Raw genomic sequence first — 24,328 nt, 5'->3', positions numbered from 1 at the left:
TTTTTGTGCTGTGTTTGTGGGGGGGGTGTTTTTATTTCTTGTGTGTATTTGATCATTATTTTTGTACTGTCACTTTGAATTTTTTTATTTTTACATTCTTTGTGAAAAAAAATAAAAAATTAAAGCTAATGAGAGGGTATTTTTTTTAAATCAAACACAGGTATAGGTTTATTAAAATAAACTTTCTTAACCCCTAGGAGTCATTTAATAGATATTGCATTCTTAGCCCTCATTCACACGAATACCAGTCAGCCCGTACAGATCCGTGCTTTGTGCACGGCCATATCGGGCCGCTCCCGGGAAGGACAGGTGCTGCTTGTGATTTGTATGCAGCAGCCTCTTCTTGTCTATGGGAGTATGCGGCCATGCGCTCACCCGAGCTGCGTGTCTGTGCTGGTGTCCCTTCTCGGATGCAGACGGGACCCATTCCGTCTGCGTATGAGTACGGACACCCGCACGGACGTGCAGTTCGGGTGATTGTATGGCCGTGTACTCCCATAGAGAAGAACAGGCTGCTGCGTACAATCGCACGCAGCACCTGTCCTTCCCAGGAGCAGCCCTGTACAGCCGTACGGGCCGGCTGTTAGTCATGTGAATGAGGGCTTAAAAGCCACCCAAAACTTCCTTAAGTCTGCTTTCCCCTTTCACTCCAAATAATTTCACTAAAATAGTGAAATTTGGCTGAATTCTCCCAATTTTCACATAAATATCAGGACAATGAAAATGATCAATTTCATCCACAGAGATTAGAGGTCACAGTAGTTGCTGAAATTTGATAAAAAGTCTGACTTTTAATAGCATAAGCACTGATCAACCTGCTTATGCTTCAGGTTTTATGGAGAGGAGTGCATTTAAAAAAAGCTAATGGAGCTAATTAAGCATGAATGCATGCATGCTTTAAAATCTCCCTCTTTCGCTGCCAAGGACGTACGTCGTACGGAGCTACAAAAGTGCTTCCAGCTGGCCAGCTCAGTACGTCGTACGGACCTGGCATTTACAGTTCTACTATAAGCTGATGGTCGCTTTAGCGACCATCAGCTTATAGTAGAACTGTTCAGCAGACTGTCCCCTTTAAATTAATAGCTGTCATCAGCGGCTCACAAGCCGCTGATGACCGCTAATTTTAAAAATACCGGGCGCTCTGGAGCCTCTCATCCCTGCCTGGAGCCTGCCTGGTGCCTGTGACTCCATGGTTCCCCGCTGCTGTCCCCAGCTTGTAGGGGCTGTGTCAACAGGGATAAAAATAAATATCCAGGGTTGGGGGGTGGTGCGCGGAGCAGCAAGCGTCGGCTGGCGGGGAGAAGCCACAAGTTTCAGGATGGCTGAGCGGTGAGGAGAACGGAGCCGCTGTCATCAGTTTCCGGATGACAGCGGCTCTGTGCGAGGCTCTGTGGTACGGAGGATCTGGTTAAGGCAATTTTGAAGAAAAAAAAAAAAATTATCCTGTTTTGATGTAGAGCACTCATTTAAGTTAAATGTCATATCTCACTGCCACCTACTAAATAAATGTACTTCCAATCATGTTGTTATTTAAAGAACTTACTGACTGAAGTCTTGCCACAAAGAAAATGCAATTATTCTTGCAGGAAAGTTGTTTTCTACTGGTGCTGTAATACCAGTTTGTACCACTTGGTTAAAACTGTAGTTGCATATCTCTTGCTGCTGGGAGGGGTCTTGGACAGACAGGGGGTTTAAATTCCAGCCTATGCCCAGACTGTTCTTTCATTTGACATAATGCCTGCAATTTTGAAGCCAGTAAGAATAGATTTTGCTAGCAGTTCACTCTGTAACATCTGTTAAGACAGTTCTCTGCTGCCCAACTGCTGAATTGTTTAATGAAGCTAAAGATTTCTGGGCTTTATGCTGCTTCCCTGAACCATTAATTATGTGGTTTTAATGCATAAAGCTGCAGGAGATAGGTAAAATAATCATCCTGCTCTGATCAGTAGTTTCATGGACCCAATAGTATTATTTGTATTATGATTGTATTATTATTATTATTATTATATCATAGTATGTAATGTGCAGTCACTGATGTTAGTGAAGTTCAAAGCTTTAAGGCTGACTTTCTAATTGCCTACATAAAAAAATCCATCAGGACCAATTAAGAGGCCGTGCTGTCTTTGTATCAAGGGATGAAACTGGAGACTTCTAGGTTTCTTGTAATGATTTTACATGTTCTTTTTGCCATTCCCCTGTAGAACAATTTCGCACTGAGTGATGTCAAGTGTGACAGACACTTCCTTTTATTAAGAACATATGTGTAGATGGACTCATCATACAAAAGTTATTTCTAGAAGCAATTCCCCATGTGTTCTTAAAATGGTATTTTACTGGAAAATCTGCAGTTAGAAACATTTCAAAATGGGTTAGGTATTTAGTTATTTTTGCTTATTATAGTTTATAATATTGTTTAACCTTAAATATATGATGCATGTACAATAACGGCATTAGTTTCATCATTTTCTTTTAGTTGTCGTAGTAATTGTCAGTCTATTATAATTTAAACATAAACAAGTGGCAATTATAACACAAAGTGGCACATGTAGGATGGATTATCCAGTAAACGTGTTGATATACAGTATGTCCCAAGGTCATTTGGTTATATAGAATGTTAATAGCATCCAGAGGTTCATCGTCAAGTGTACTGTACACTGATAATGTTTCTTTAGTTTGGTCTGAGGCATAGTTTGGATCAAGAAGAGGTTTCAAATTCTAAAAGAAATCCCTCCGATCTTGGGTCTATTTCGGTTTTACAGAGTTAAGCATATCCGAGGGTATATCCGAGGGTATATCCGAGGGTATATCCGAGGGTATGGGTTTGTTAAAGAGCTGCAAGTGGGTCTAATAGTGCTTTGTTAATCCACTCAGCTGAACTAATATATTATGCCAATATTCCACCAGTCCTTTGCTTCTTTAGAGTGCTGATTTCTGTAATGGGATATCAATATAAGACATAAAATACCTAAATGCAGAGATATATAAACATATTCTGTACAATCATCATATTCCCGTATGTTACTTCCACACTACCCATGGTAATTCCCATAAGGTTGTTGGTATCATGATATTTCACATTCAGGGTTGCATGGGTCTCTAGATCGTTTACAAAATAGCTTAATGACCTCCTTGTTTCCAGATGCAGTCTGGCTTAGGTATCTGCAAATATAACCATTATATTTACTTTGTCTACAGTGTATAGAAGGGAGGACAGTAGATACCTCCTTTTGAGAGTAAGGGGTATCCGCTGCCGGCTCATATGTCACATACTGTATGTTAAAATAGTTACAGACTTTAAATATCAAGGAATATCAAGGAATATGAATCACTAAATCTATTAATTACTACATCAAAAATAAACGTGTTACCCAAATTACTAGTTTAAGTTATGATCTGCTATATAAGCATTCACACTTACAAGTACAAGGTTCTGAGGATTCAATCATGAGATTTTTGAGCTCAGTACAATAACAGAAATGTTTTGGTATATAGTATTAAGACTTAAATACAGTGAACCAACAATCTATTTAACTACAAAACACAAAGAAAAAATTTAAACATGCAAAATACACAGACATTGATCTATATATACACGATAGAGGGCCCCATTCTGGTGGTCTAAAAAGACTAACTTTTCTCTTCCTGCTCTTTGATTGATATATCTCTGGTCTTCATAGGAAAGTATTGAGAGACTTCGATTGGTGGCCTCCCAATGCTTAATGTAATCAGATTTGAATTCTTCTCTGTGAATTGGATGTTCCAAAATACGCTTTTTTAGAGCTTACAACCCCTTCCTATACGAATCTTTTAAGATGAGTGGGAAATTCCAGATGAGCAGATGTCCATAGGCTAACCCCAGGCCAAGATTTCATCTAAACCAGGGGGACAATTTAGTTGTTTACTGGCTACAAGGAAACCTTTGAAGATATTGGCCAGAGACAAAAGAAAGTATGTACCTATTGTGAGAATCAAGAGTCTCAGCTCCAAAGTGTTAAAGATCTCATTGTCTCTTGTCTTGACCATTTACCATTAACAGGCTACGCCTGGACAGATTCAAAATGACATTTCCAATTAATTGCTATGCAACTCACCTGGACAGTGATTTTTATTAAAAAAGGTTTGGATGCCTCAGCTGCTCTATTTTTTTTAAATAACTCCCCTTGCTGGATACCCTTGCTTGTGTGTTCAGGACCTAATATATAACAAGAAAATATCCAGATTTAGACTAGAAACTTTGCAATATCCTAAGGACATTTGAGGCCTCTTGGCCCCTTCCCCCTGATTATAATTTATTGTTTTCCAGCTTTCATTTCTTATGGAATTGGGAAGTACAGAAAATTGTTTTTTTCTCTTATGTAATGTTACAATTCCAATATGCTGAGCATGGTCCCCTGTGTCCCCCTGAAGCTAAAAGCTACCTTAAATTGCCCTTATGTTTTGGAAGAGCATGGAATGCTGCAAAACATCTATTGGGAGTTAAAAGCCTTACAAAATATACTCCCCTATGGTCCAATGACCTCCTTCCAGAGCCAGCCAAGCTCTTTTCCTTTTCAAAACAGCAAAAAACCTACTGAGGCATTGTCAATTGTATTCTCAGAGTACCTTCAAATCATTCCAGCTATTAACCGAGGAATTCCAGCTCAACAAAAACTTGTTTTCAATACCTACAAGTTTGGCACGCCTTAGAAACCCACATTCTTTCCCAGAATCTAGACATTGCACCAACAACACTGCTAGATAATATTGTCTAAGCTACCATTGCTAAAGGGTTGATCTCTTACTTCTATACCCATGTCTTGCTTAAAATTCACTCAAAATACCCTCTTTAATGTAAAGATAAATGGGAACAATATTTAGGCACCATATCTTATGACCAATGGGACTCAGTATTAATTCTGTTACCAAAGGTGTTTTTAGCCCTGATGTGTAGATTTACTCAGATATATATGGTTCAAATAACATAAAAACTAAACACCTAAACTTTTGTATGCTGTGGGCCTTCAGGAGGACTGATGTTGTAGAAAATGTGGTAGGGACCTAGTAGACAAATTGGTGTTTTACTGACATGGCGTTGTCCAACAATTAACCAGATTTTCCATAGGCAGTTACAATGTAGCCCTCTTTCCCATATAATAGGATATTTTTATATCGATACTCTTGACAATTCTACTGAGGCTGTAATTAGATCTCTATTTGTTTGGCCGACCCGAAGCCACTCGAAGCAAGCCGATGTATGGCTGAAATCAGCCGTACCAGCCTGAAGTGAATAACCGAACAGTGTTCGGCTCACTTCACTCCAGATCGGTCATTCACTCGGCTGCCTTCGGCAGCTTGGTGAATAGACCCCTATGTGTCCTATTCACAATGCTTGGTCTATCAGCAGTATTTTTAACAGTGATTGCACAGTGATGTTATGTTTGGTTACTGTTACTAAGGTACCGTTTGATTAATCCTTTTATGTGATGGATGCTGTTTTTTTTTTTCCTCTGCCTTAACCTCCCCTTTTGGTTTTGTAATGTTGGAAAAAAGGTAAAAGTGCAATAATAAATATTTCTGGCCTCCTAACAAATGAATGTGTACAGGTATTAATTGGATAAAATGATACAATAGGGAGGTCAATGGCTACTATGTAACTACCTTGCATTATGATTTGTAGAACAAGGCCATGTTGAATAATGACAGGAAACATCAGCAAATAAAGGGAAGTACTGAATCTGCTCTTTTATGTATAACAGCTCCAGTGAGGATCATGTTAGGGATTCTGGATTTTGAGCCATAAAAGCAGCTAACTGATTAAATATATGTCTGAAAACATATGATCAGCAACATTTATACTGGACTTATTAGTGTATCAAGATTTAACATTACCCGCTATCACTGGAATTGGATCTGGCCTTTATATACCACCCCAACTAATATTGTGACATATGCAATCATTTTATTTAAAATAAAAAAATGAGAACTAGATACCCAAAAATAGTAAAATCATTTTTTTCTAATGCTGGGGCACTTAGCATCCTATCTTATCTTATGTGATGTAGCCCTTTTTTGTCATTTAAATTGCATTTCCCATAATTAGAGGAATTAGATTTTGACTAGTGATGGGGGAAAATATCCTTAAGTGGAAAACCATTTATCATTTAGGTTAGTGAAGGAAATACATTTACAAAAATCAATAACATATATACATTTGTATCTAACTTTTTTTAACGTGTGTATGCAGCCAAACTAGTTAAACAATTTCTTAATTCTAAATCTCAAGGGGCAAACATTTTCTGTTGAACATTTGAGAAAGCGCTCTACTTGCTCTTCTCTGTCTTTTATCTTTATAATTTTGTAATTCAATTGTTTTCTTAAATTAACCTAACCCTGTGTGAGTGGATGGGTAATTGTGTTGCTGTTAAGATGGTGTTCCAGTGGTTAATCCTCTTCCATGTGTTTTGTGTTCTAAGATGCACTGTGTATGCTTGGGACGCACTCTCTACTTGTTCTGGAAGGTTTGATAAACAGAGATACCTAGTATTGGTATATAGATGCTGTGAGAGTGTTAGATCAGCAGCAGGTGTGTGTGACCCCCTGGATGGGCTCACACCACAGAAATTAGGCACCGCAAACAAGGATTGCTTCGGGTGAAACACACGTGCAGTTTATTCATAACTAGCCACAAGAAAAGTTGAGTAAAACAAACAAAACATGAAAATAAAGCCTGGCCTGTTGGCCACTTACTATACACACGGTATCCCTCACTACCCACTAGGTGAAACCTTGTGCTGCTCCTAGCACCTATCTCCCTATTCCATCAACTGCCACACAGGCTGTGTCTCACCACACAAGATTTGTTTCCCTTTTTCACTACACAGGTCAGCAGGAAGCTTCCCAGTCTCTCCAGGCATGAAACTGGCTCCAGGGTGGAGCCATTCTCTGAGCAGTATGGGAGTTCTTATAAAGGCCCTAATGAGCCAGCTTCCTTCAGCTGGGCTCATTGCCTCTACCATTCCAGCCTCCCAGTACTCCCTCTAGTGGAAATAAATCTGCATACATCCTGAACCTGGGACACACATATATGCCATTCTGGATACACCCAGGTGATTTCACCTGCCTGCTGTCACAATGCTTAGGTTTTCTTCTGAACTTACTATCCTAAGCATGATACAAATGTGGTAATACTATAAAGACAGAGGAACATATGATGGAATAGAGGTAATATACTAAAGGCAAATAGGCTGTTCACTTTGCAAGGGAGTTTGCGCTTCGCACAGGGAGTTTTCCCTTAGTTTAGTGAATGAGGTAAAGCTCTGCTGATGACTTCCATCACCAATTATGTGCAAGTAGAAAATTCTGTTATTTTATATTGCTAGTGCACGAGCAGGTATTGTTTGCAAAGTGAAATTTCACCACATTCACTAAGCTAAGGTAAAATTCCTATGCAAAGTGCAAATTCCCTTGCAAAATTAAAAGCCTATTTGCCTTAGTAAATCATCCCCATTGTATTTATATCATGGGACACTTAGTAGTGCATGCTGGGACACCCCTCACACAGATCCTTGCCACTGAGTATTCACCAAAAAACAGGTATGGAGTAACTACCCATGAAAACCAAATTATTTAACTACTAGATGCTAGGCTAAAGAATATTTTTCTGAGTAATAACCCAGGTAAGTAAAGTACTGTCTCCAGGGGCCCTGAGGGACAAACAGCAAATGTCAAAAGGCCAAGAAATAGGGCATTCAGGACTTAATGTATTTAATAGGAAGAACATTACTTAAAAAAAATACACACCAGACAAACTGCCTTTTTCAGATATCATTAAAGGTTGATACTATCAGAGAAGGGTTTTATGTGTTTGCTATGAGGATATCAGGTGTGTATACCTGTTGGGACAATGTGGTATTTTGTTTAGGAAAAAAAAAGGCATATTTTTTAATAACATAAAAAATAAATATATAAAAACAGGCCTACTTGCAATAGTTTTATTAAAATAAAAATGAAAACGCATTTGTACATTCAAAGCCCAAATAATGTAAAAAACTGCCATCCAACTAAAGCTGATACTTAAATTACAGATAGATTTTGGTTAAATAATCATTCAGGGTTTTTTTTTTAAATTTGGACATCAGTAATGTGATCTTCATGACTTTGCTCTGTGTCCAGTCATTTAGAATCCATCGTTTCCATTTAAAGGTTCTCTCACTTGCTCTCACTTTTGCTATAGCATTTTCCATAACTTACAATATAAGAAAATCCTGCAGGTGAAGACATTATTGACTCATACTCAAATGGTTTCACCTCTGGAACCCCTAAAATAGGTTAATAACTATTATACAAGTGATTTAGCTTTCCAACTTCTCCAAAATTCAGTCTGAAGGTTCACATTTAAAAGGAGTTAATTAAAATGTTCTTAAAAAGATAGAAACTTGATAAGTATTGGATGGCAGAACTAAATTATCTTAAAATAATTGATTTTCAGATTGAATTAATTAAATTATGGTTACTTTAAAAGACATTACTATTTCATAGATTTTTTCATATCTGTTCATTTTTCCCTAAATGCAAAACCTTTTAAAATGATCATATAGAAGCTAATCTCTGGATTGCTAACCACCACATTCACAGTTCTGTGGGTGTCTCCATAAATTCTTATTAACTATTTTATTTTACAGACTAGTACAGGGCTCAGTTGTAAGGAATGATTCAGAAACTAAACAAGTAAGAAGATTTTAGCAAGAAAAATACATTAGTTACTTAACTGATGTCTATATTTTCCAATACCTCAGCAGTTTTTCATAGAAGAATATGCTCCAGCAACCATTACTTTCACATAGCATTTTCTGGATATTGTAAATTTTCATTTATTGCAAGACCTTAAATTGTGCTTTTGTCAACAATTGTCAACTTTGTCAGCAATAGACACACATTTGCAGAAAATTTATAAATAAACATAGTCGGAAGTGCTACTGCTACAATGCATATGAGACTTTTAAGGAGTGAATGGATAGATGTCTTAAATAAAGTATGTGTGATAGAGTATATGCATAAATTCAGAGGTGACTAGGGAGAATAGTCTTCAGAATAAATAGGCATATGCAGAGGTATGACATCTTATCACACTTCTGCTTCTGTTGTTTTATAATGTGAACTGAAGGTGCAAATAAAACTTTTATTGTCTTTACACCCAGTAGATATCTAGTAATGGGCAAACTTGCTTGGGTTCAATTTACAGGTGCATTTGGTAAACATGCTGAAAGGTCCACCACTTGCCAACCACATTGAAGTCAATGAGAGGATATAGTGAAAACCATTTCTGCATATTTTATAGGCTAATAGGCAAGGGATGCTGGGCAGTACACTGGAGGATATGTACCAAAGCAAAGGGAGCTAGGAAAAGTGATGTTACTAATGCTTAAATGGCAACATTTAAAACTCACAATTACTTTAATAACATACTTGGGGGATGACCTGAACCTTTCTGTGTAGTGCCGAATGTGCGTGATGTATAAGACAAAACTGACTTTCACAAAGAAAACAAAAATGCCTTTTACATTGCAGCAAATGAGAGCTCACTGCTTCATTTTGTTTGTAAACGAAGCAGCTGGGAATTCCCTTCATCTATAGCAAAGCTGTAACCTATGTGAGTGGTTCCCCTCAAATTTTATACAAGGTCCTTCTTGTCTGGTAAAGATTTAAAGTGGGACCACGTTTATAAATCCTAAAGTTTCTTTGGTTATTTTTGTAGCATTTGTACATGGGGAAAGGGCTACTAAATTGAGGTATCTTTCATTTTGAATTTTGATGAAAGATCTGCTTTACCTGTTCTCAAACAGTTCCATTTAATTTAGATATTAGATTGTGTGCAATAGGGTGTCAACTTAAAGTTTAATTTGATATGCGTAACATACCAAAACATATGCAAAACACACCAAAACATATAATCCACTTATTTATAAGTGGAATAGAACTGGTGAACAATGGCATTACAATATGGATCCTGACAGCTTTTCATAATTGTTCTTGTAATAATTAGTGTCTGTACAAATCTACACCATTATATATACTGTAAAAATTATATATGTCATAAATGTATTGACAGGAAAAATGGCAAAAGGGGTTCTTGAGGTTTTTTTTATTTTTAACACTAACAGATTGTAAATATTAAATAACATAATAACATAAGTTACAATAAGACTATTTGCTTCTTTTGTTAAGTTAAACTTTAAATCTAAAACTTTAGCGGTGCACTTCATACTTATACCAAATTATCTATGGGATACACCTTCAAAGCACTGAGTCTAAAATAAAGATAGTTAAAGTTTAATGAACAAGGAATTTTTAACGCCCGGCTCAGATACATGTCATAATTTTAAATAAGCAGGAAAGTTCTACACAGGTAAACCAATGCAAGTACTTCAATATTTTAGAAATAAAATGTACAAAAAGCACAGAAAAATGATATGCCAACAATCTACATACAACAAAAAATATATAAATGTAATGTATCGGTGAAAATTATATCAGTTATAGGTTTTTTATAAAAAACAAAATGAGGACTTGCTACAACTCACACATTTGTTCTTACACAAGCATTAATATAACTAAAACCCTTGAGTCATGCAACTTTTTTTATTTTATTCCTTTCATCTTTCTCTGCTTGAGAAAAGTAAAAAATATCAGTAGCAGCAAGTCAGTTTCTTTGGTGTAAGTGGACACTTTGTAATTAATGGACACATTTTACATATTTCTTGATATAAATATATAATTAGCACTTTTCTTTTTTTTTCTTTCAATTTTAATATTTAATTACTGAAGAAAAAATTGAGAACTTGAAAGGGAATTAAACATTAGTAAAACTACAGAACTGTTATAATTCATTAATTGTTAATATTCAAACTAATCTTCCCTATTAGTGAAATGCCTTATGTGAGTTTTCATTATTTGACCTTCAAGATTCATCTTAACATTGTCTTGTTAGAATTTTGTACAGCTCCAAGCCATTTATTTCATTTTTAACCAAGGGAAATCTTTCTGTTCAGGAGCAAAATTGTAAGTTTTGAAAATTTTTCATGAGTTTTACAGAGTTGTATTTAATGTTAACTTGAAACGTGTATCTCTTTGAAAACATATTGCCACAGCCAACTATAGGTTAACCCAATGTAGTCAATTAATTTTATTCTACTAGACATCATTTCATATACTGTTATTTTATTTTTAAAATATTTTATATAATGATTTTAGCAACAAAATACTTCTTGTGCAAGGAATTTTTTTTAAAAATATTGTTAATTTCACTTGATTGGATGAGTCAGCAGTCAGCAGAACATTACCTCATCCACTAAGCTAAGGGAAACATTCCATTGCAAAGGGTACAGCCTATTTGCCTTTAGTAAAATCAATGCCTTTAAGTGTATGAACTTTGACAGTGCTAAGTCCTTTTGAATGAACATGTAAATGCTAAGACAAAAGAAGAATATAGGCAAATGTCTACATAAGTGTATGTGTGAGAATGAACTAATGAGGGAATGGATTTTAGAAGGTATGTGATTGCTTATGCTCCTGCAACAGTGCTTCTCATTGAAAGCAATAAATAAAATTCACAATAAGGAACTGTTACTGGCAAGCTTTACTAGTACAGGGATTAGTGATGAGCACAGTGATTTTGGTCAAATTGATTTTGATTTTAAATCACAGATTTTGCTATCATTCAAAAATGTTGCAAAAGTTCAAAGTCTCAGGGGGGAATTTATCAAAACTGGAGTAGACAAAATATGGTGCAGTTGACTATGGCAACCAATCAGCTTCTCTCTTCAGTTTGTTGAGTTAAGCTTTGAAAATGAAAGGTGGATGCTGACTGGTTGCCATGCACAGTTGCTCCAGATTTTGTCTGCTCCAGTTTTGGTAAATTACCCTCTCAGTCTCACTAATTTAGCTAATTTAAGAAGTTTAGTTTATATTGACTGATATAGTTTGGGGAAATTAAAACTTTTGATTTTAGCTCATCCCTAATAGTGTTGTTTATCAGTGGACCAAACTAAATGGCACAGTTGTATCAAGTATGCAGACTTACATCCTACTTTGTTACTGATGGGCAAATCTGTCCATGTTTTATTCTGTCAGAACCAGGACTCAAGCATGTGGACCCTTAGGTATACTTGCAGGGGCATCTAGAGATTGGAGGGGTGCAAGTAGTGTAGACTGACAGCCCCCAGAGGAAGAAAGGAATACTACCATAGTCTGGACCTGTGGAGCTAGAGGAGGTGACTTGGAGCTAGGTTCAGCAGCATAAAGAACAGCTGCAAGTCAGAAGATAAGGCATAATGCTGCTATGCCAAGTAGGTTGCATGTGATCCCCCAGGGTATGGAGTCTAAGGGTGAGCAGGTATTCGCCAGAGAATCCAGATGGTGGAGAGGGAGTTCACTGCATGATGACCCAGGTTGCTGGCCCCAGGTTCACCCTGCTCAGCTAATGGTGGATGACTGTTGTCAGCAGCAAAGGCCAGAGGTCAAGGCAGACTGTAGACCAGGATCACCAGGAGACAAGCTGAAGGTCAGGACAAGTGGCAGACACAGATCCTATGAGAAAAGCCAAAGGTCAGGACAGGGAGCAGACATGGATGCCTGGAAACAAATCAAAGGTTGGTACATTGAAATGGGAGCGAAAACAACAGCTGGACAGTGAAAAGAGGCTCGGCAACTAGCTTGGTGCACTGAGTTTAAATAGGTAAGCAAAGGGGAATAAAACACTGGATACGCCACAAGAAGTTGCATAAGAATCAGCAGGTGAGATCAGGCAGCACCTAAAGCAGCGGGACCAATGCAAGAGCAAGGAAGGAACAGAGCACATTTAGTAGAACTGCAAGTAGCAAACAGCTAGCTGCAGATTTGTGACCTGTCACTTGTAGTTCTACAAACTTGCATATCAGCTTTAACGCTGATCTGTGAAAATACTGACAAATTTGCCAAGTGTTCTTTGATTCATGTTCAAAATTGGGCAAATGCAAACATAGAGGCAAATCACTTTGAAGTCTTGAGAACATGATGTACCAGTGAAAACTATTTTTTAAAAGGTTTTTAAAGTTTTAAGGCTCTGAGGACAGTTTTAATGAGGGAGAATTGGCTTCAATGTAATAGAGTAAGAGTACAGGCAGGTGTTATACTACAAGAATTTACTTACTGCAGAGGATATAGCAGTGTAAAATTGTCAGCAGGACAGTTTAAATCAGGAATAATAGACCAGCATGTAGTAGAGACAAATGAGTTGATTTATAAAAGCTGTTCACTTTGCAAGGGAAATGTCACATTTTAAGGGAATTTTCCCTTAGCTTAGTGAATGAGGGGATGCTCTTTGAAATGCATTTTACCACATTCACTAAACTAAGGGAACATTTCCTTGCAAAGTAAAAAAATGATTCACCATTTAGTAAATCAACTCCAAAACGTACAGGCAGTTGTTTTAGGACAATAATTAATATGCAGATGATACAGTGGTGTAAAATGGGTCAGCAGCAGGACAATTTTAAAGAGCAAAGCTAGGCCCAAATTTACTAGCAAAAGAGAAAAAGTGTTATTACAAGAAAAAATATACTAAAGATTATGGTTTAGCAATACAATAAAAGTACAGTTTTCTAATTGCTCTAATATTCCCTATACAGCTTGCAGTATGCAGTTATGCAGATTTCCCTATGTTTTCCCTTCAACAGGTTCTAATTCAATGATGCTATGGCTGCTCTATGCCTCCTTATAGAGAGATCTGGTGAGATTAGCCAAAGCCCCTTTATTGGCCCTTTTAAGCCAGCTGACCATAGTTAAAAGGCCATGTAGTGCATTATGGTTTAACAAACATAATGAATCTGCACATAAATCTCAGACCTGCAGGATTCGCCTCGAACTCAGGGGAGCAGCGAATCTGAACCTTATTTCGACTAACTGTTTTCTGGAGTCTTATAACACAGCTAGGGTGGTTGAATAGTCAAATTAAGTGCATAATATTGATTATATATTGAATATATTAACAGATAAATTGTTCATATATACTGTATTTGTTTATTGTGAGAATGTGATTGGGTAAAGTTGCCTATAATCTAAATATTTGCAAATATACTGTAGATAAAATTCCAATTGTACTCTATATGAGTACATTTTAGCCTAGAAAAGTTTTAATTTAATAAAACTTTTGCTAGTAGAATGAATAATGTTAAGCTTTATTTCTTTTAAATGTATGCTTCCTGCTGTTTCCATGGTGGAAAATTGATCTGTGGAGGAAACAAAAGAAACAAAGGACAGAATTATCAAGAAATAATGTAAAATAGCTGGTGTTGACAATGTATAAGTTGTCATCACTGTAAAACATTTTAAGAAAACATACAAGTGTTTTATTAATAGCTTTGTTTTCAAGCTTCAGCCGCGTCTCATTTCAATAAGATTTGCCACATTTAGGGGTAGTGATCATTTTTTTGGAATTAAGTATAAAGATTTATAGTTTTTCTTTTCTGTTGCACAAATGAGTGTCCCCTGCAAGCTTTCCAAGATAACTTTCCTTAATAATGTCTACATAAAGGCTTTTAGACCTATCTCAGAAAAGTAATTTCACCCTAACATTGAAAGTGGGGCAGGTTGTTTAGACATTCACTGACCTAAAAATGCCTCAGAATCGCCCAGGAAGAGTTTAAATCCATAAACATCAAGGGATGTCCTCTGTCCCTGCTAATTGTGCCACTGCTAACCCCTTGTCATCATTGCAGAGACATGCAGAGAGCAGGAGAGGCAGGAATCTGGGGTTTCAGAGCTCTATGGCCTCTTCCTCCTCCCTCTGGGGACATTACTCCTCCTCAGTGCAGCCTGAAGAGATCAGTCAGTCCATAGTCTGGGGGCACTGGACACATTGGAGTCTATTCACGAAGCTGCCGAAGGATCTAGCTGTAGCTTCGGGCGATCCTTCGGCTAGCTTCGGCCCCAGGACCCCTTTGGTTCAGTAGAACCGAAGGGGTGCTGTACGGGCTATTCACTATAGCCTGTACAGCTCCCGAACCTGGCCGAGCGGATCAGTCGAGCCGAACGCATATGCATCGGCTCGGCTGAGCCGTGCTGAAAGCCGAAACTGGCCGAGTGGCCGGCCATTGGCCGGCCGACAGCCTGCTTCTGACAGCTGGCTCCGGCCACTTGCAAAGAGATCAGCGTCCCTGGTTACCTGCTAACCAGGGACACTGATCTCCAAACAGCTAACTCTCCCTGGCACCCCGGGAGTCTCCTGCTCCCGGCCGCCAAGGAGAGAAACACTGCTGTGTCTTTATTTTCTTTATTCTGTCACCTGAAACGATGTCAGAATAGAAAAAAAAATTGAAATGCATTGCTACATTACTATTGGTTATTTCAATTTGCAATAGCCAATAGTAAACTAGCATTGTTCCCGCCTTCTGCTGCAGTTCTCCATCAGGTCCATCAGCAGAGGGCGGGTACAATGCTAGTTTACTATTGGCTATTGCAAATTGAAATAGCCAATAGTAATGTAGCAATGTATTTCAATGGGATTTTTTTCTCTATTCTGACATCGCTCCGTGTCAGAATAAAGAAAAAGAAAGACACAGCAGTGTTTCTCTCCTGGGCAGCCGGGAGCGGGAGGCACCTAGAGCGCCCGGGAGAGTTTTCTTTTCCGTTTTTTTTACAGCAGCAGAGCCGCCGGACAATAGGAAACTATTGGGCGGAGCTAGCTGTCACTGCTAGCTCCGCACAATCATTTGCTATTTACTTTTTTCACTCTTTTTCTGTTCTGTTCGGTCCCTCTGAGGGACCGAACAGAAAAGCTGAGCCGAATGCCGCTCAGCGGCATTCGGCTATTCACTCACTGCTGTTCGGCATCTATGAGAATAGCCCAAACAGCAGTGCGTAGCCTGCCGGAGGGTCGGCTCAGCCGATCCAGATGTTGGATCAGCTGAGTCGAACTCCTTCTGCACTTCGGGTCGGCCGAACATGCTGAGCATGTTCGGCCAACCCGAAGCCATGTGAAGCAAGCCGATGTACGGCTGAAATCAGCCGTACCAGCCTAAAGTGAATAGCCGAACAGTGTTCGGCTCACTTCCCTTCAGGTCGGTCATTCACTCGGCTGCCTATGGCAGCTTAGTGAATAGACCCCATTGTGTGGGGTTTTTTGGGGGGTAGAAGGAAAGAGGTGTACACTTCCAGGCTGAGAGGAAGAGTGAAGCTAGTCAATGAGGTGGAACTGAGATGCAGCAACCATTTTTTAGAATTCCAACATCCAAATATTCTTTATTACTTATACGTTTAAGGTAAGTGTTTTATTTAAAATACAACACCACTATTTATCATTCCTCCTCCCTAAACTATAAAATCTTCTATATCACTATTTTAAAATGTAATCAGGCTGGAGCAAAACTAAAACTCCATTCTACATCCTGTATTCTTCTATTACAATAGGTATAGGATGAGTCTGTAGACAGTCAAAGTAACTTTGGCAATACTGGACTGATAAGGGTCTAAGAGACCCCCAGGTTTATAGAGCTAAAATAAATGTAGGTAAAAATTATACAAAAATTAATAATAAAATTATGAAAGAATGCCAAGCTTAATATGTCAAAAGACAGATGGCCTCAGATTAGCTCCAGCAAACAAAAGGTTAAGCCTGGAGAACAATACTTACATACAGCGAACCAAAAAGAAATGAAAAAGTATGTTTCCATAAGGGTGTCAGCTTTTGCCTGCATTGAATGCTCAACCAGATCTTGCAAAAAATGGCCTATACCTCCTGTTTTATCTTGATGTGTATGTTCTAAGTAAAAAGCCAAAATCTGATTTTATTAGGTAAGTCACAGGCCATGTTTCAGTGAAATTTTAGGAGGAGTTAAGAAGTATACTATGTGATATCTGTGATTGTTGGAAACAGTCTCTGCAATTCATAAAGAGTGTCTTGGCTACTACTGTTTGACGGTAGTGGGGCACATGATGGAAAGCTGCGACAAATTCATGTACATGTTGGTAAGGTGTAAATGAATCTTTCACAACTCTGACATAACTGTTGCAAGCTTCTCTCCTATGAAATCAAAGAGTTTTACAGGCTGAAAAGTTGGGAGAGTTATGGAAACGTTTCAAGTATCAGTTTCAGGGAGCCTAAAGACAACTTTTGTTGCAGAATTGTCTCAAAGACGCGACATAATAACTAAATGTGTAGAACAATTTTCTCCAACTTAGAAGAGGTCTTCTTTACTTTCACTTTCCTTTTCACTGATATGGTGGTGATATTTGTTTATGAATTTGTTGCAAAAATAGCGCCAAACAGTAAAAGTGTTGTAAATAAGAGCTACTTGAATTTGTTGCATGTGTCTGTACTAACAATGAAAATATTGCAGGGTTTTCATGTACTTGGCACAAAGTTTCTGACTACATACACACTGCCAGAAATGTGACACAAATTCTTTATTGCACCATTCCCAGTGTATTAAAGGGGAACTATGGGGTTAAGCAGCTGCAGTAATTGCTCCATTAACACAATAATCTATAATTGATGTTACATGTGTTGGGGAGTTGCACTGCCATTCATTGTAATGCACCTGCATCACAGCCTACCACAACTTGCGGTATTACATCACCATACAGTAAGGTGCATGCACTAGCCAAACTTGGTGCAGGATTGATTTTTGGTCTGTTATGGTGCGTTAGACATTCAAATGAATAATTGTGTGTGTGTTAAAAGTTCTGCAAAGGACCACCCTGGTATGACCACTCTTATTATCATACAAAAATCCCAATGATGCCTTTCAACCTTTAAAAAAAGAGCCTGTTTAGTTTAATCTATCAAATTCCACTACAGTTGCATACACAATATTTTGACACCGTTTCTATCTGGCAAAAAGTTAACTAGCATATCAGAAAAGAACAAAGAAAAGTGTTGTACTTTTTGGTTAAATTTGAAAAACACAACTGCAAAACTGAAACAAACACGCCAAACTTTGACAAAGAAAAAGCAAAAGATTGTAAAACAAGTCATTACATTTTTTGATCCATATATATTCACATATTTTCATATTTATCTCAAACCTTTAGCGCTGTGACAACACTTTACAAGTCATTACATTTGTCAATATCATAGTGCCGCAATAACCATCCAAAAATGTTGTTTTCTGTGCACGTATGTCTCTTTTTCATGTGGAATTGTATCAGTTATATACAGTGAGAGTTGATAAAAAATGGTTGGAAAAGATTAGTACCTAATAAACAGGGAAAAGGACAAACTGACTAAAGAGTGCCAGGATTTTCTCTCCTTCATTTAGTGGGAAAAAATATAAGCTTAAAAAGAACAAAGGTTGCCCACAAAAGTGGTGTCGTAGATACAGTATTTAACCTATGTAAATTGTGCCCAAAGCATATTCTCATAAAAATACCTTCCACTGTCCCTTTAAAGTGAACATGTGGCCATCACATATATTAAAAGATATCCAGATACTGATTGGTTGCCTTTCACATCTGCTCCAGATTTTGTCTGCTTCAGTTCTGATAAATCCCTCTCTCTGTGTTTACTTCAGAAGGCTGGAAAGCTGCTAAGTCACTGCTGGAAGAGAGATCAGGGTGAGATAATGCTGCCAAAGTGCCTGCAGCTACAGAGGTCATTGAGGCCTTGTTTTATGCTCATTTACTGCTTATGAAAAAGATAAAACTTTTTGACATTTTGACTGTCTATAGTCTAGCCACAGTTTCACCTTAGGCCCCTTTCAGACAGGCATTCCGATCAGGTCCACCTGTCAGTTTTTCAGGCGATCTGATTGGAAGCCAATTGTTAGTCAATGTGCAGCCAGATCTAAACAGACGTGTGTGCGTTTACATCCAATTATTCCTGAGTCCGTCCAGGTTTTGAAAACCAAATAGAACAGAGTTCCATTTTTGCAAACATGATTGAGGTGGATAGTGATATGAGGCGGACACATGTCTGCTGACATCTGACTCCCCATAGACCTAACAAGGGTCCAGTAAGTTCAGTTTTTTTTCCTCCATTGCAAGATGGAGGAAAAAAACGGACAGCCATGGATGTCACCATGGTGACATCCATTCCGGACTAAAAAAAAAAAAATACATGCTGGGTGATATCCAGGCAGGAGAGAGCAAGACTAGGGGGAGTGGGAGGGTAAAGTGGGACTTTAGATCTCCTTTAGAAATGGAGATGTCCTCATTGAAGCTTTGAGTCTGACAACCTAACAACTCTACCAACTGCTTTTACTATTTTACAGCAGTTTATTTAGACATATAAGCTTTTTACAAGAACATAAAATGGTGGCATTAACTTTGTTTCTGCCAAACAGCCAATAATCCCGAAAAATAAATAATGTTACCCACTTATATAAATAATACAGTACATCATGTAAAGTCACATAGATAAACGCTTCTAAAATCTGTCAGCATGTAATCTCTAAGCCTCAGATCTGACATATTACAGTTTTAGAGTAAATGTCAAGCAGACTTACTGCTTATTAACTAGGAAAAATAGTGGACATTCTATTTGAATCAAACATATTTTCTTCTACCTGAGCTTATGTGCGTCTGGGTGGTATTATCTTCAAGAGCTGCACTGGATCAGGATTAGTGACATGTCAGAGCTCCCGGCCAAATTCGTTTTCTGCAGAGTGAGATGTTATTTTGCATAAATATTACCGCTGGAAAAAAGGAAGTCGCTGAACTTAGCTGGCTTTGCAGGGGTTAATCGCTTCTTGTCAGGGCCTGCGTACGTCTTAGCTGAGCCCTCACTGGCTGGTAATTAGGAAAACTTTGCTAGAATATTTCTAAAATACCTTTGAAATGTTAATGAAAACTTTTGCAGTGTTAATGGTAAAGTATATTTTCAAATTATAATCGGAGTGCAGTTTAATTAGTCTGTAACAAGGCACATTTTCTCGGGGACAGGAATATGATTTCTAAGGAGCAGGTCAAACGTGATTTTCATTTGAGAGATTTGATATCACAAAAAATATTTGCCTAAAGTGGGACTCTAGCTTATTTTCTTTCTAGCTTTCTGGTTATAGAACAAGGTTTTTATCATGTTCTGTGTGTATTAGGAGGATTTTTTCTGCTTGCTTTCTGTCTCTAATGACTGCCGTAGCTGGGACAGAAAATGAGATGGAAGACAATTATAGACAGAAGAACAATTAGTATAGGGGTCAGCTCCACCAATAGGGGCACATCATTTTTATATTTCCTGCAGTTTGTCTTTAAGCTAATTGCCTAAAAAAAGTATTTAATTGTTTCCTAAAAGCTTAAAATCTTAGTTGCTACATACATGTATTAGAAGTTTAGCAAAAAATTGATTTAAGGAGCCATTTCACTGTCTTGAGGCCTCAGGACGGATTTTGTTTTGTGTCTTAATTTGATAGCTGGGTTCCTTATTTAAACATAAGTAACTAGAAACATCTCCTATGCATTAGAGCACATATTTGGTCATACAGAGCATAGATAGATTAAACAGATTTAGCAATTCATCATAACACAACTTCTTTCTTTGGTGTTAAATGAAATGTAAATGAGCAGTGACTTGCCTTTATCGGGCAGCTGAGTCTGAGGTTTCTATCAGACAAAAGGAGCTGCAAAGCACTATGCTCTGCAATGCAGTCTCTTTAGATCACGCATAATGTTCTGAGAACCCTTTGTCATGCATTAAGTGTTTATCTGTATACACAGTTTAAGAACATATAAACATAAGGCAATGTTTTAATAAATTGAATTTATTACAGGTATTTATATAGCGCAGACAATTTACATACTGCACAGTACAAAAGCAGAAATTTCCCAGCACAACCACCAGGGTTAAAAACAGAGGTTTTAGTTGCACAACCTTTTCAAAATATATGGAAGCCACACTACCTCATCAAGACCGCTCTTTGTAGTGCGGTCCTAACTCTAATCTATGAGAACCTCCATCTTGGAGCATATATAGCAAAGGATGAATTGGGTGCAGGTTTACCAGGAGGTAGCCCAACTTCCTTATAGGCACAGGGACACACCAGATGCCCAACACATCACAATGGCAGCTGAAGCCCCCAGTGTTTCCCCCACACAAAATCTAACAAGTGAAACAAAAGGCAAACACACTCATCAATTCATAACCAGCTTTAAAGCAAGGTGCACATGGAAGGGCTTTACACAGTACAAAAGCAAAAAATTCCCAGCACTTACCAGCCAGCCTGCAAAAAAAAACTACACTGTCTTAACTTAAAATATGCCGAAGCCACACTACTGATTTTTTTTTTTTTTACATACTGCACATTCACATCAGTCCCTGCCCTCAAGGAGTTTACAATCTAAGGTACCTATTGCACACAGAGCCAATTTAGACATGAGCCAATTACCTTCCAGCATGTGTATGGATTGTGGGAGGAAACGGGAGTACCTGGAGGAAACCCACGCAAGCACAGGGAAAACATGCAAACTCCTTGTAGATAGTGCCCTGACCAGAATTCTAACCAGGCACCCAGTGCTGCAAGACAGAAGTGGTGACCAATAAGAACGGGCACCACAGTGGAAAAAATTTAAAAACCATCACCAGACAAATCAGAATGTTTAACCTAAAGTGCCCATCTTTATAAAGAACCCATTTTTTCCCTTTGATCCTATCAGGAGAAAAATTTCTTTCGAGTCCAGGTCACATTTTTTCCTTGCTTTACCCAGCACAGGTAGGAGGAGGGATATGTCTCCTAGAAGTGCCCTGTGAGAGTATTGAGGAGACCACTCACCTAGCACACAACTAGCCATTGGGGTGGCAGGTCCCAACAGGAAATGCAGTTAGAACAGTAATCATGTAGCATTAAATTGCATGTAAAATAAGCTAAGGGATGATTGAAGAAGCATTGAAACAATAAAGCTGGGACACTTGCTTATTTTTTTCATATTTGAAAGGTATGGTAGGAAAATGTATAAAAGAAGTGTCTATTCTGCCCAAAAACAACCAGATTGATTAGTTCCCTCTTCAGCTTGCCCTAGCAGCATGAAGTGGCGGTGACTGGCTATTAGGAAGCATGGACATCTCTTCAAACAGACCTTTCCATTCAGTGAGGGCCATCTATAGTATAGTATTTTAGTGAAATCAGATTCAACCATTTTTTTTTTTTTAATAAACTTTTATAGACCATCTTGGAATCATATTAGCTGTAGAGAAATGCAGAAAGTCCTTATTGCAGTTACTTAGATTAGTCAAGACCATTAGTTTTCTTTTTTGTAGGCAATTAAAATACAAGCTGTGCCTACAAATGTAATAAAATACATATTTATAGATAATCATCCTGCTAGTGTTTTGTTTTGTTTCTTAATATTGTTTATATGCCATGTAACAAGAATATTGTTTATTCTACTCTAGAAATGTGAAAAGAACATCATCTGTGCTGTCAAACTGGACTGGGCCATTTGCGATGCTAACTCAAGCTGGTGATGGTACTCTAGGGCTTCAGCTAAGGTAAAGTTCTAACCATTTATTAAATAAAAGTCTTATCCCATTGTTTCATATCAGTAATGTGAGAGGTTCAGACATTGCAAAATGTGCAATAGTGATGTATTCCTTGGATGGTTTTCTTCAGTGATGTACTTTATTATTTTTGGTAAACATACTGCTAGCTTTGCATTATATTTGCATTATGGTCTTTGTGATGGGAGTATGGGCAGAACAGAACCAACATGGAGATTAGAAGTGGTTCAGGACCCTTGGCTAGGGTTTTTTTTTAGTAAGTGAATCCACAACATACATAGAAGCAATGAGGTTGACCTGGGATTAAGTCCAGGGAAGATCAGCAGGATCACAGGTCACAAATTTCAGCAAAATGTGGTAGCAACCCTGGACATGGCAAGGAACAAGCAGCAGAATCACAGTGCAGCAACATGTCACATCAAAAGTGACTCCAGAATTATAGGGCAACAATCCGGGGCACAGCAGGAGACAAGTAGCAATCTGGGGGTGTCCTTGCGGGGAGCAAAGGATAGAGACTGGCAGACGGGTTGGGACTGCTACTTGTGACATTGATTATATGATCATTTTAACAAGAAAGATATTTTTGGACAACCAGCAGTTAAAACAGCAAAATAAAATGTGTGCAATTTTCCTAAAAGTAGAGAAACCCGTAACATGACTCTTTTATTATATCTTGAAACTATTTCTATAAAATCTACAGAGTACATGCCTTTTTTTTCATCTTTTATAATTCATCCATTTATCCTTATGTTCTTTCTTTTTCCTATTCATGACCTATTTCGGGGATATAAGAAGAATCATAATTTAGCATTCCTTTGAAGCTGATTTTTTTTCTTCCTTTCTAAGTATCTGCTTTAGTAAATTGGCATCCCACGGAATGTATTTAGGAACAATGCTGACTGTCTATTCTAGTTAATCACGAATAAAGGAATAATACACTTAATTTTGAATATTCAGCATTTGCATATTTTATTGCTTGCATATTTTAGCTTGAATTGCATTTGACTTACAAATCAAGTAAAAGATATAAATAAATGTATTGGAACTTGTATATTAAATGTTCTGTTATATTTTTTTCTCTAGTACACACACGTATATATGTATATAAATACCACAACTGCCAATCAAAATTGTACTTTGTCTGGTTCTCTCTTCTTGGCCTCTGATCTGACCTAGGTCTTAGGTTAGGTGGCTTAGAATGACCAGAAATTGAAGCTTTGTTATGCGTCAGCCCCACACGAAAAATAGGCAGGGTTCCCAGCAGCCATACTGACAATCTGCTTAGCTGTGTTAGGGAGAGCATAGGGAGTCAGTGCTAGTGGTAAAGTGCATAGATACAGATAAGTGTAGGGCCTGTAGGCACTGATCTCTTAACGTAAATCACTGAATGTCCTTTAGGTAGCAATATGCTGTATATCTGTGGTAATTTAGTGGTGGGGGAGGGAAGGATTGTCTATATCTTAATGCTGCTAATGTGTGTCCTGCAGCCTCTTTACAGCCTCTCCACAAGCACAGTCAAAAATGTATTTTTAAAAGGGCATTTTTCCAAGCTTTTTCTGTTTGTAATAAACTTTTTTCACAGTCTGTCCCTGAGTCCACATGTACTTCACTGATAATCAGCTGCATGTGTGTTTTCACCAAGCATATTTCCTAATTAGTGCTGGCTGCTAATGTTTTTGAAGATCATTTTTTGAAAAATTCTCCTGGGCAATGTGCATCAGCACAGATGCAGATTTTTTCCTTTGGTATGACAGGTGACCAGGTAATTTGCAGGCTGTAGATTGTGGGAGACAGGGGCAGAGCATTGTCACCCTATAACACAAAGTGCCCAAACAAGGACCTTTTATATAAGTATCACCAGCTGTTAAAAGTTTACATTAAAGTTTA

The 24,328-nt window shown here is 37.9% G+C and overlaps 1 protein-coding gene across 1 annotated transcript in view; it reads left to right on the top strand.

Annotated features, from left to right (window-relative positions):
• Nucleotides 1-24,328, top strand: part of TMPRSS15 (transmembrane protease, serine 15) — a 229,782-nt gene that overhangs the window by 159,209 nt on the left and 46,245 nt on the right. The window contains exon 18 of the mRNA XM_018556698.1: nt 22,337-22,432. Within this exon, the coding sequence (XP_018412200.1) occupies nt 22,337-22,432 (96 nt within the window). The remainder of the gene's footprint in view (nt 1-22,336; nt 22,433-24,328) is intronic.

The sequence above is a fragment of the Nanorana parkeri genome, unplaced genomic scaffold (assembly GCF_000935625.1).
Source record: "Nanorana parkeri isolate BGI_ZX_2015 unplaced genomic scaffold, ASM93562v1 scaffold248, whole genome shotgun sequence".
NCBI lineage: Eukaryota > Metazoa > Chordata > Amphibia > Anura > Dicroglossidae > Nanorana > Nanorana parkeri.
The sequence above is the reverse complement of the archived record's forward strand: the minus strand, read 5'-3'. Positions and strand labels throughout refer to the sequence as shown.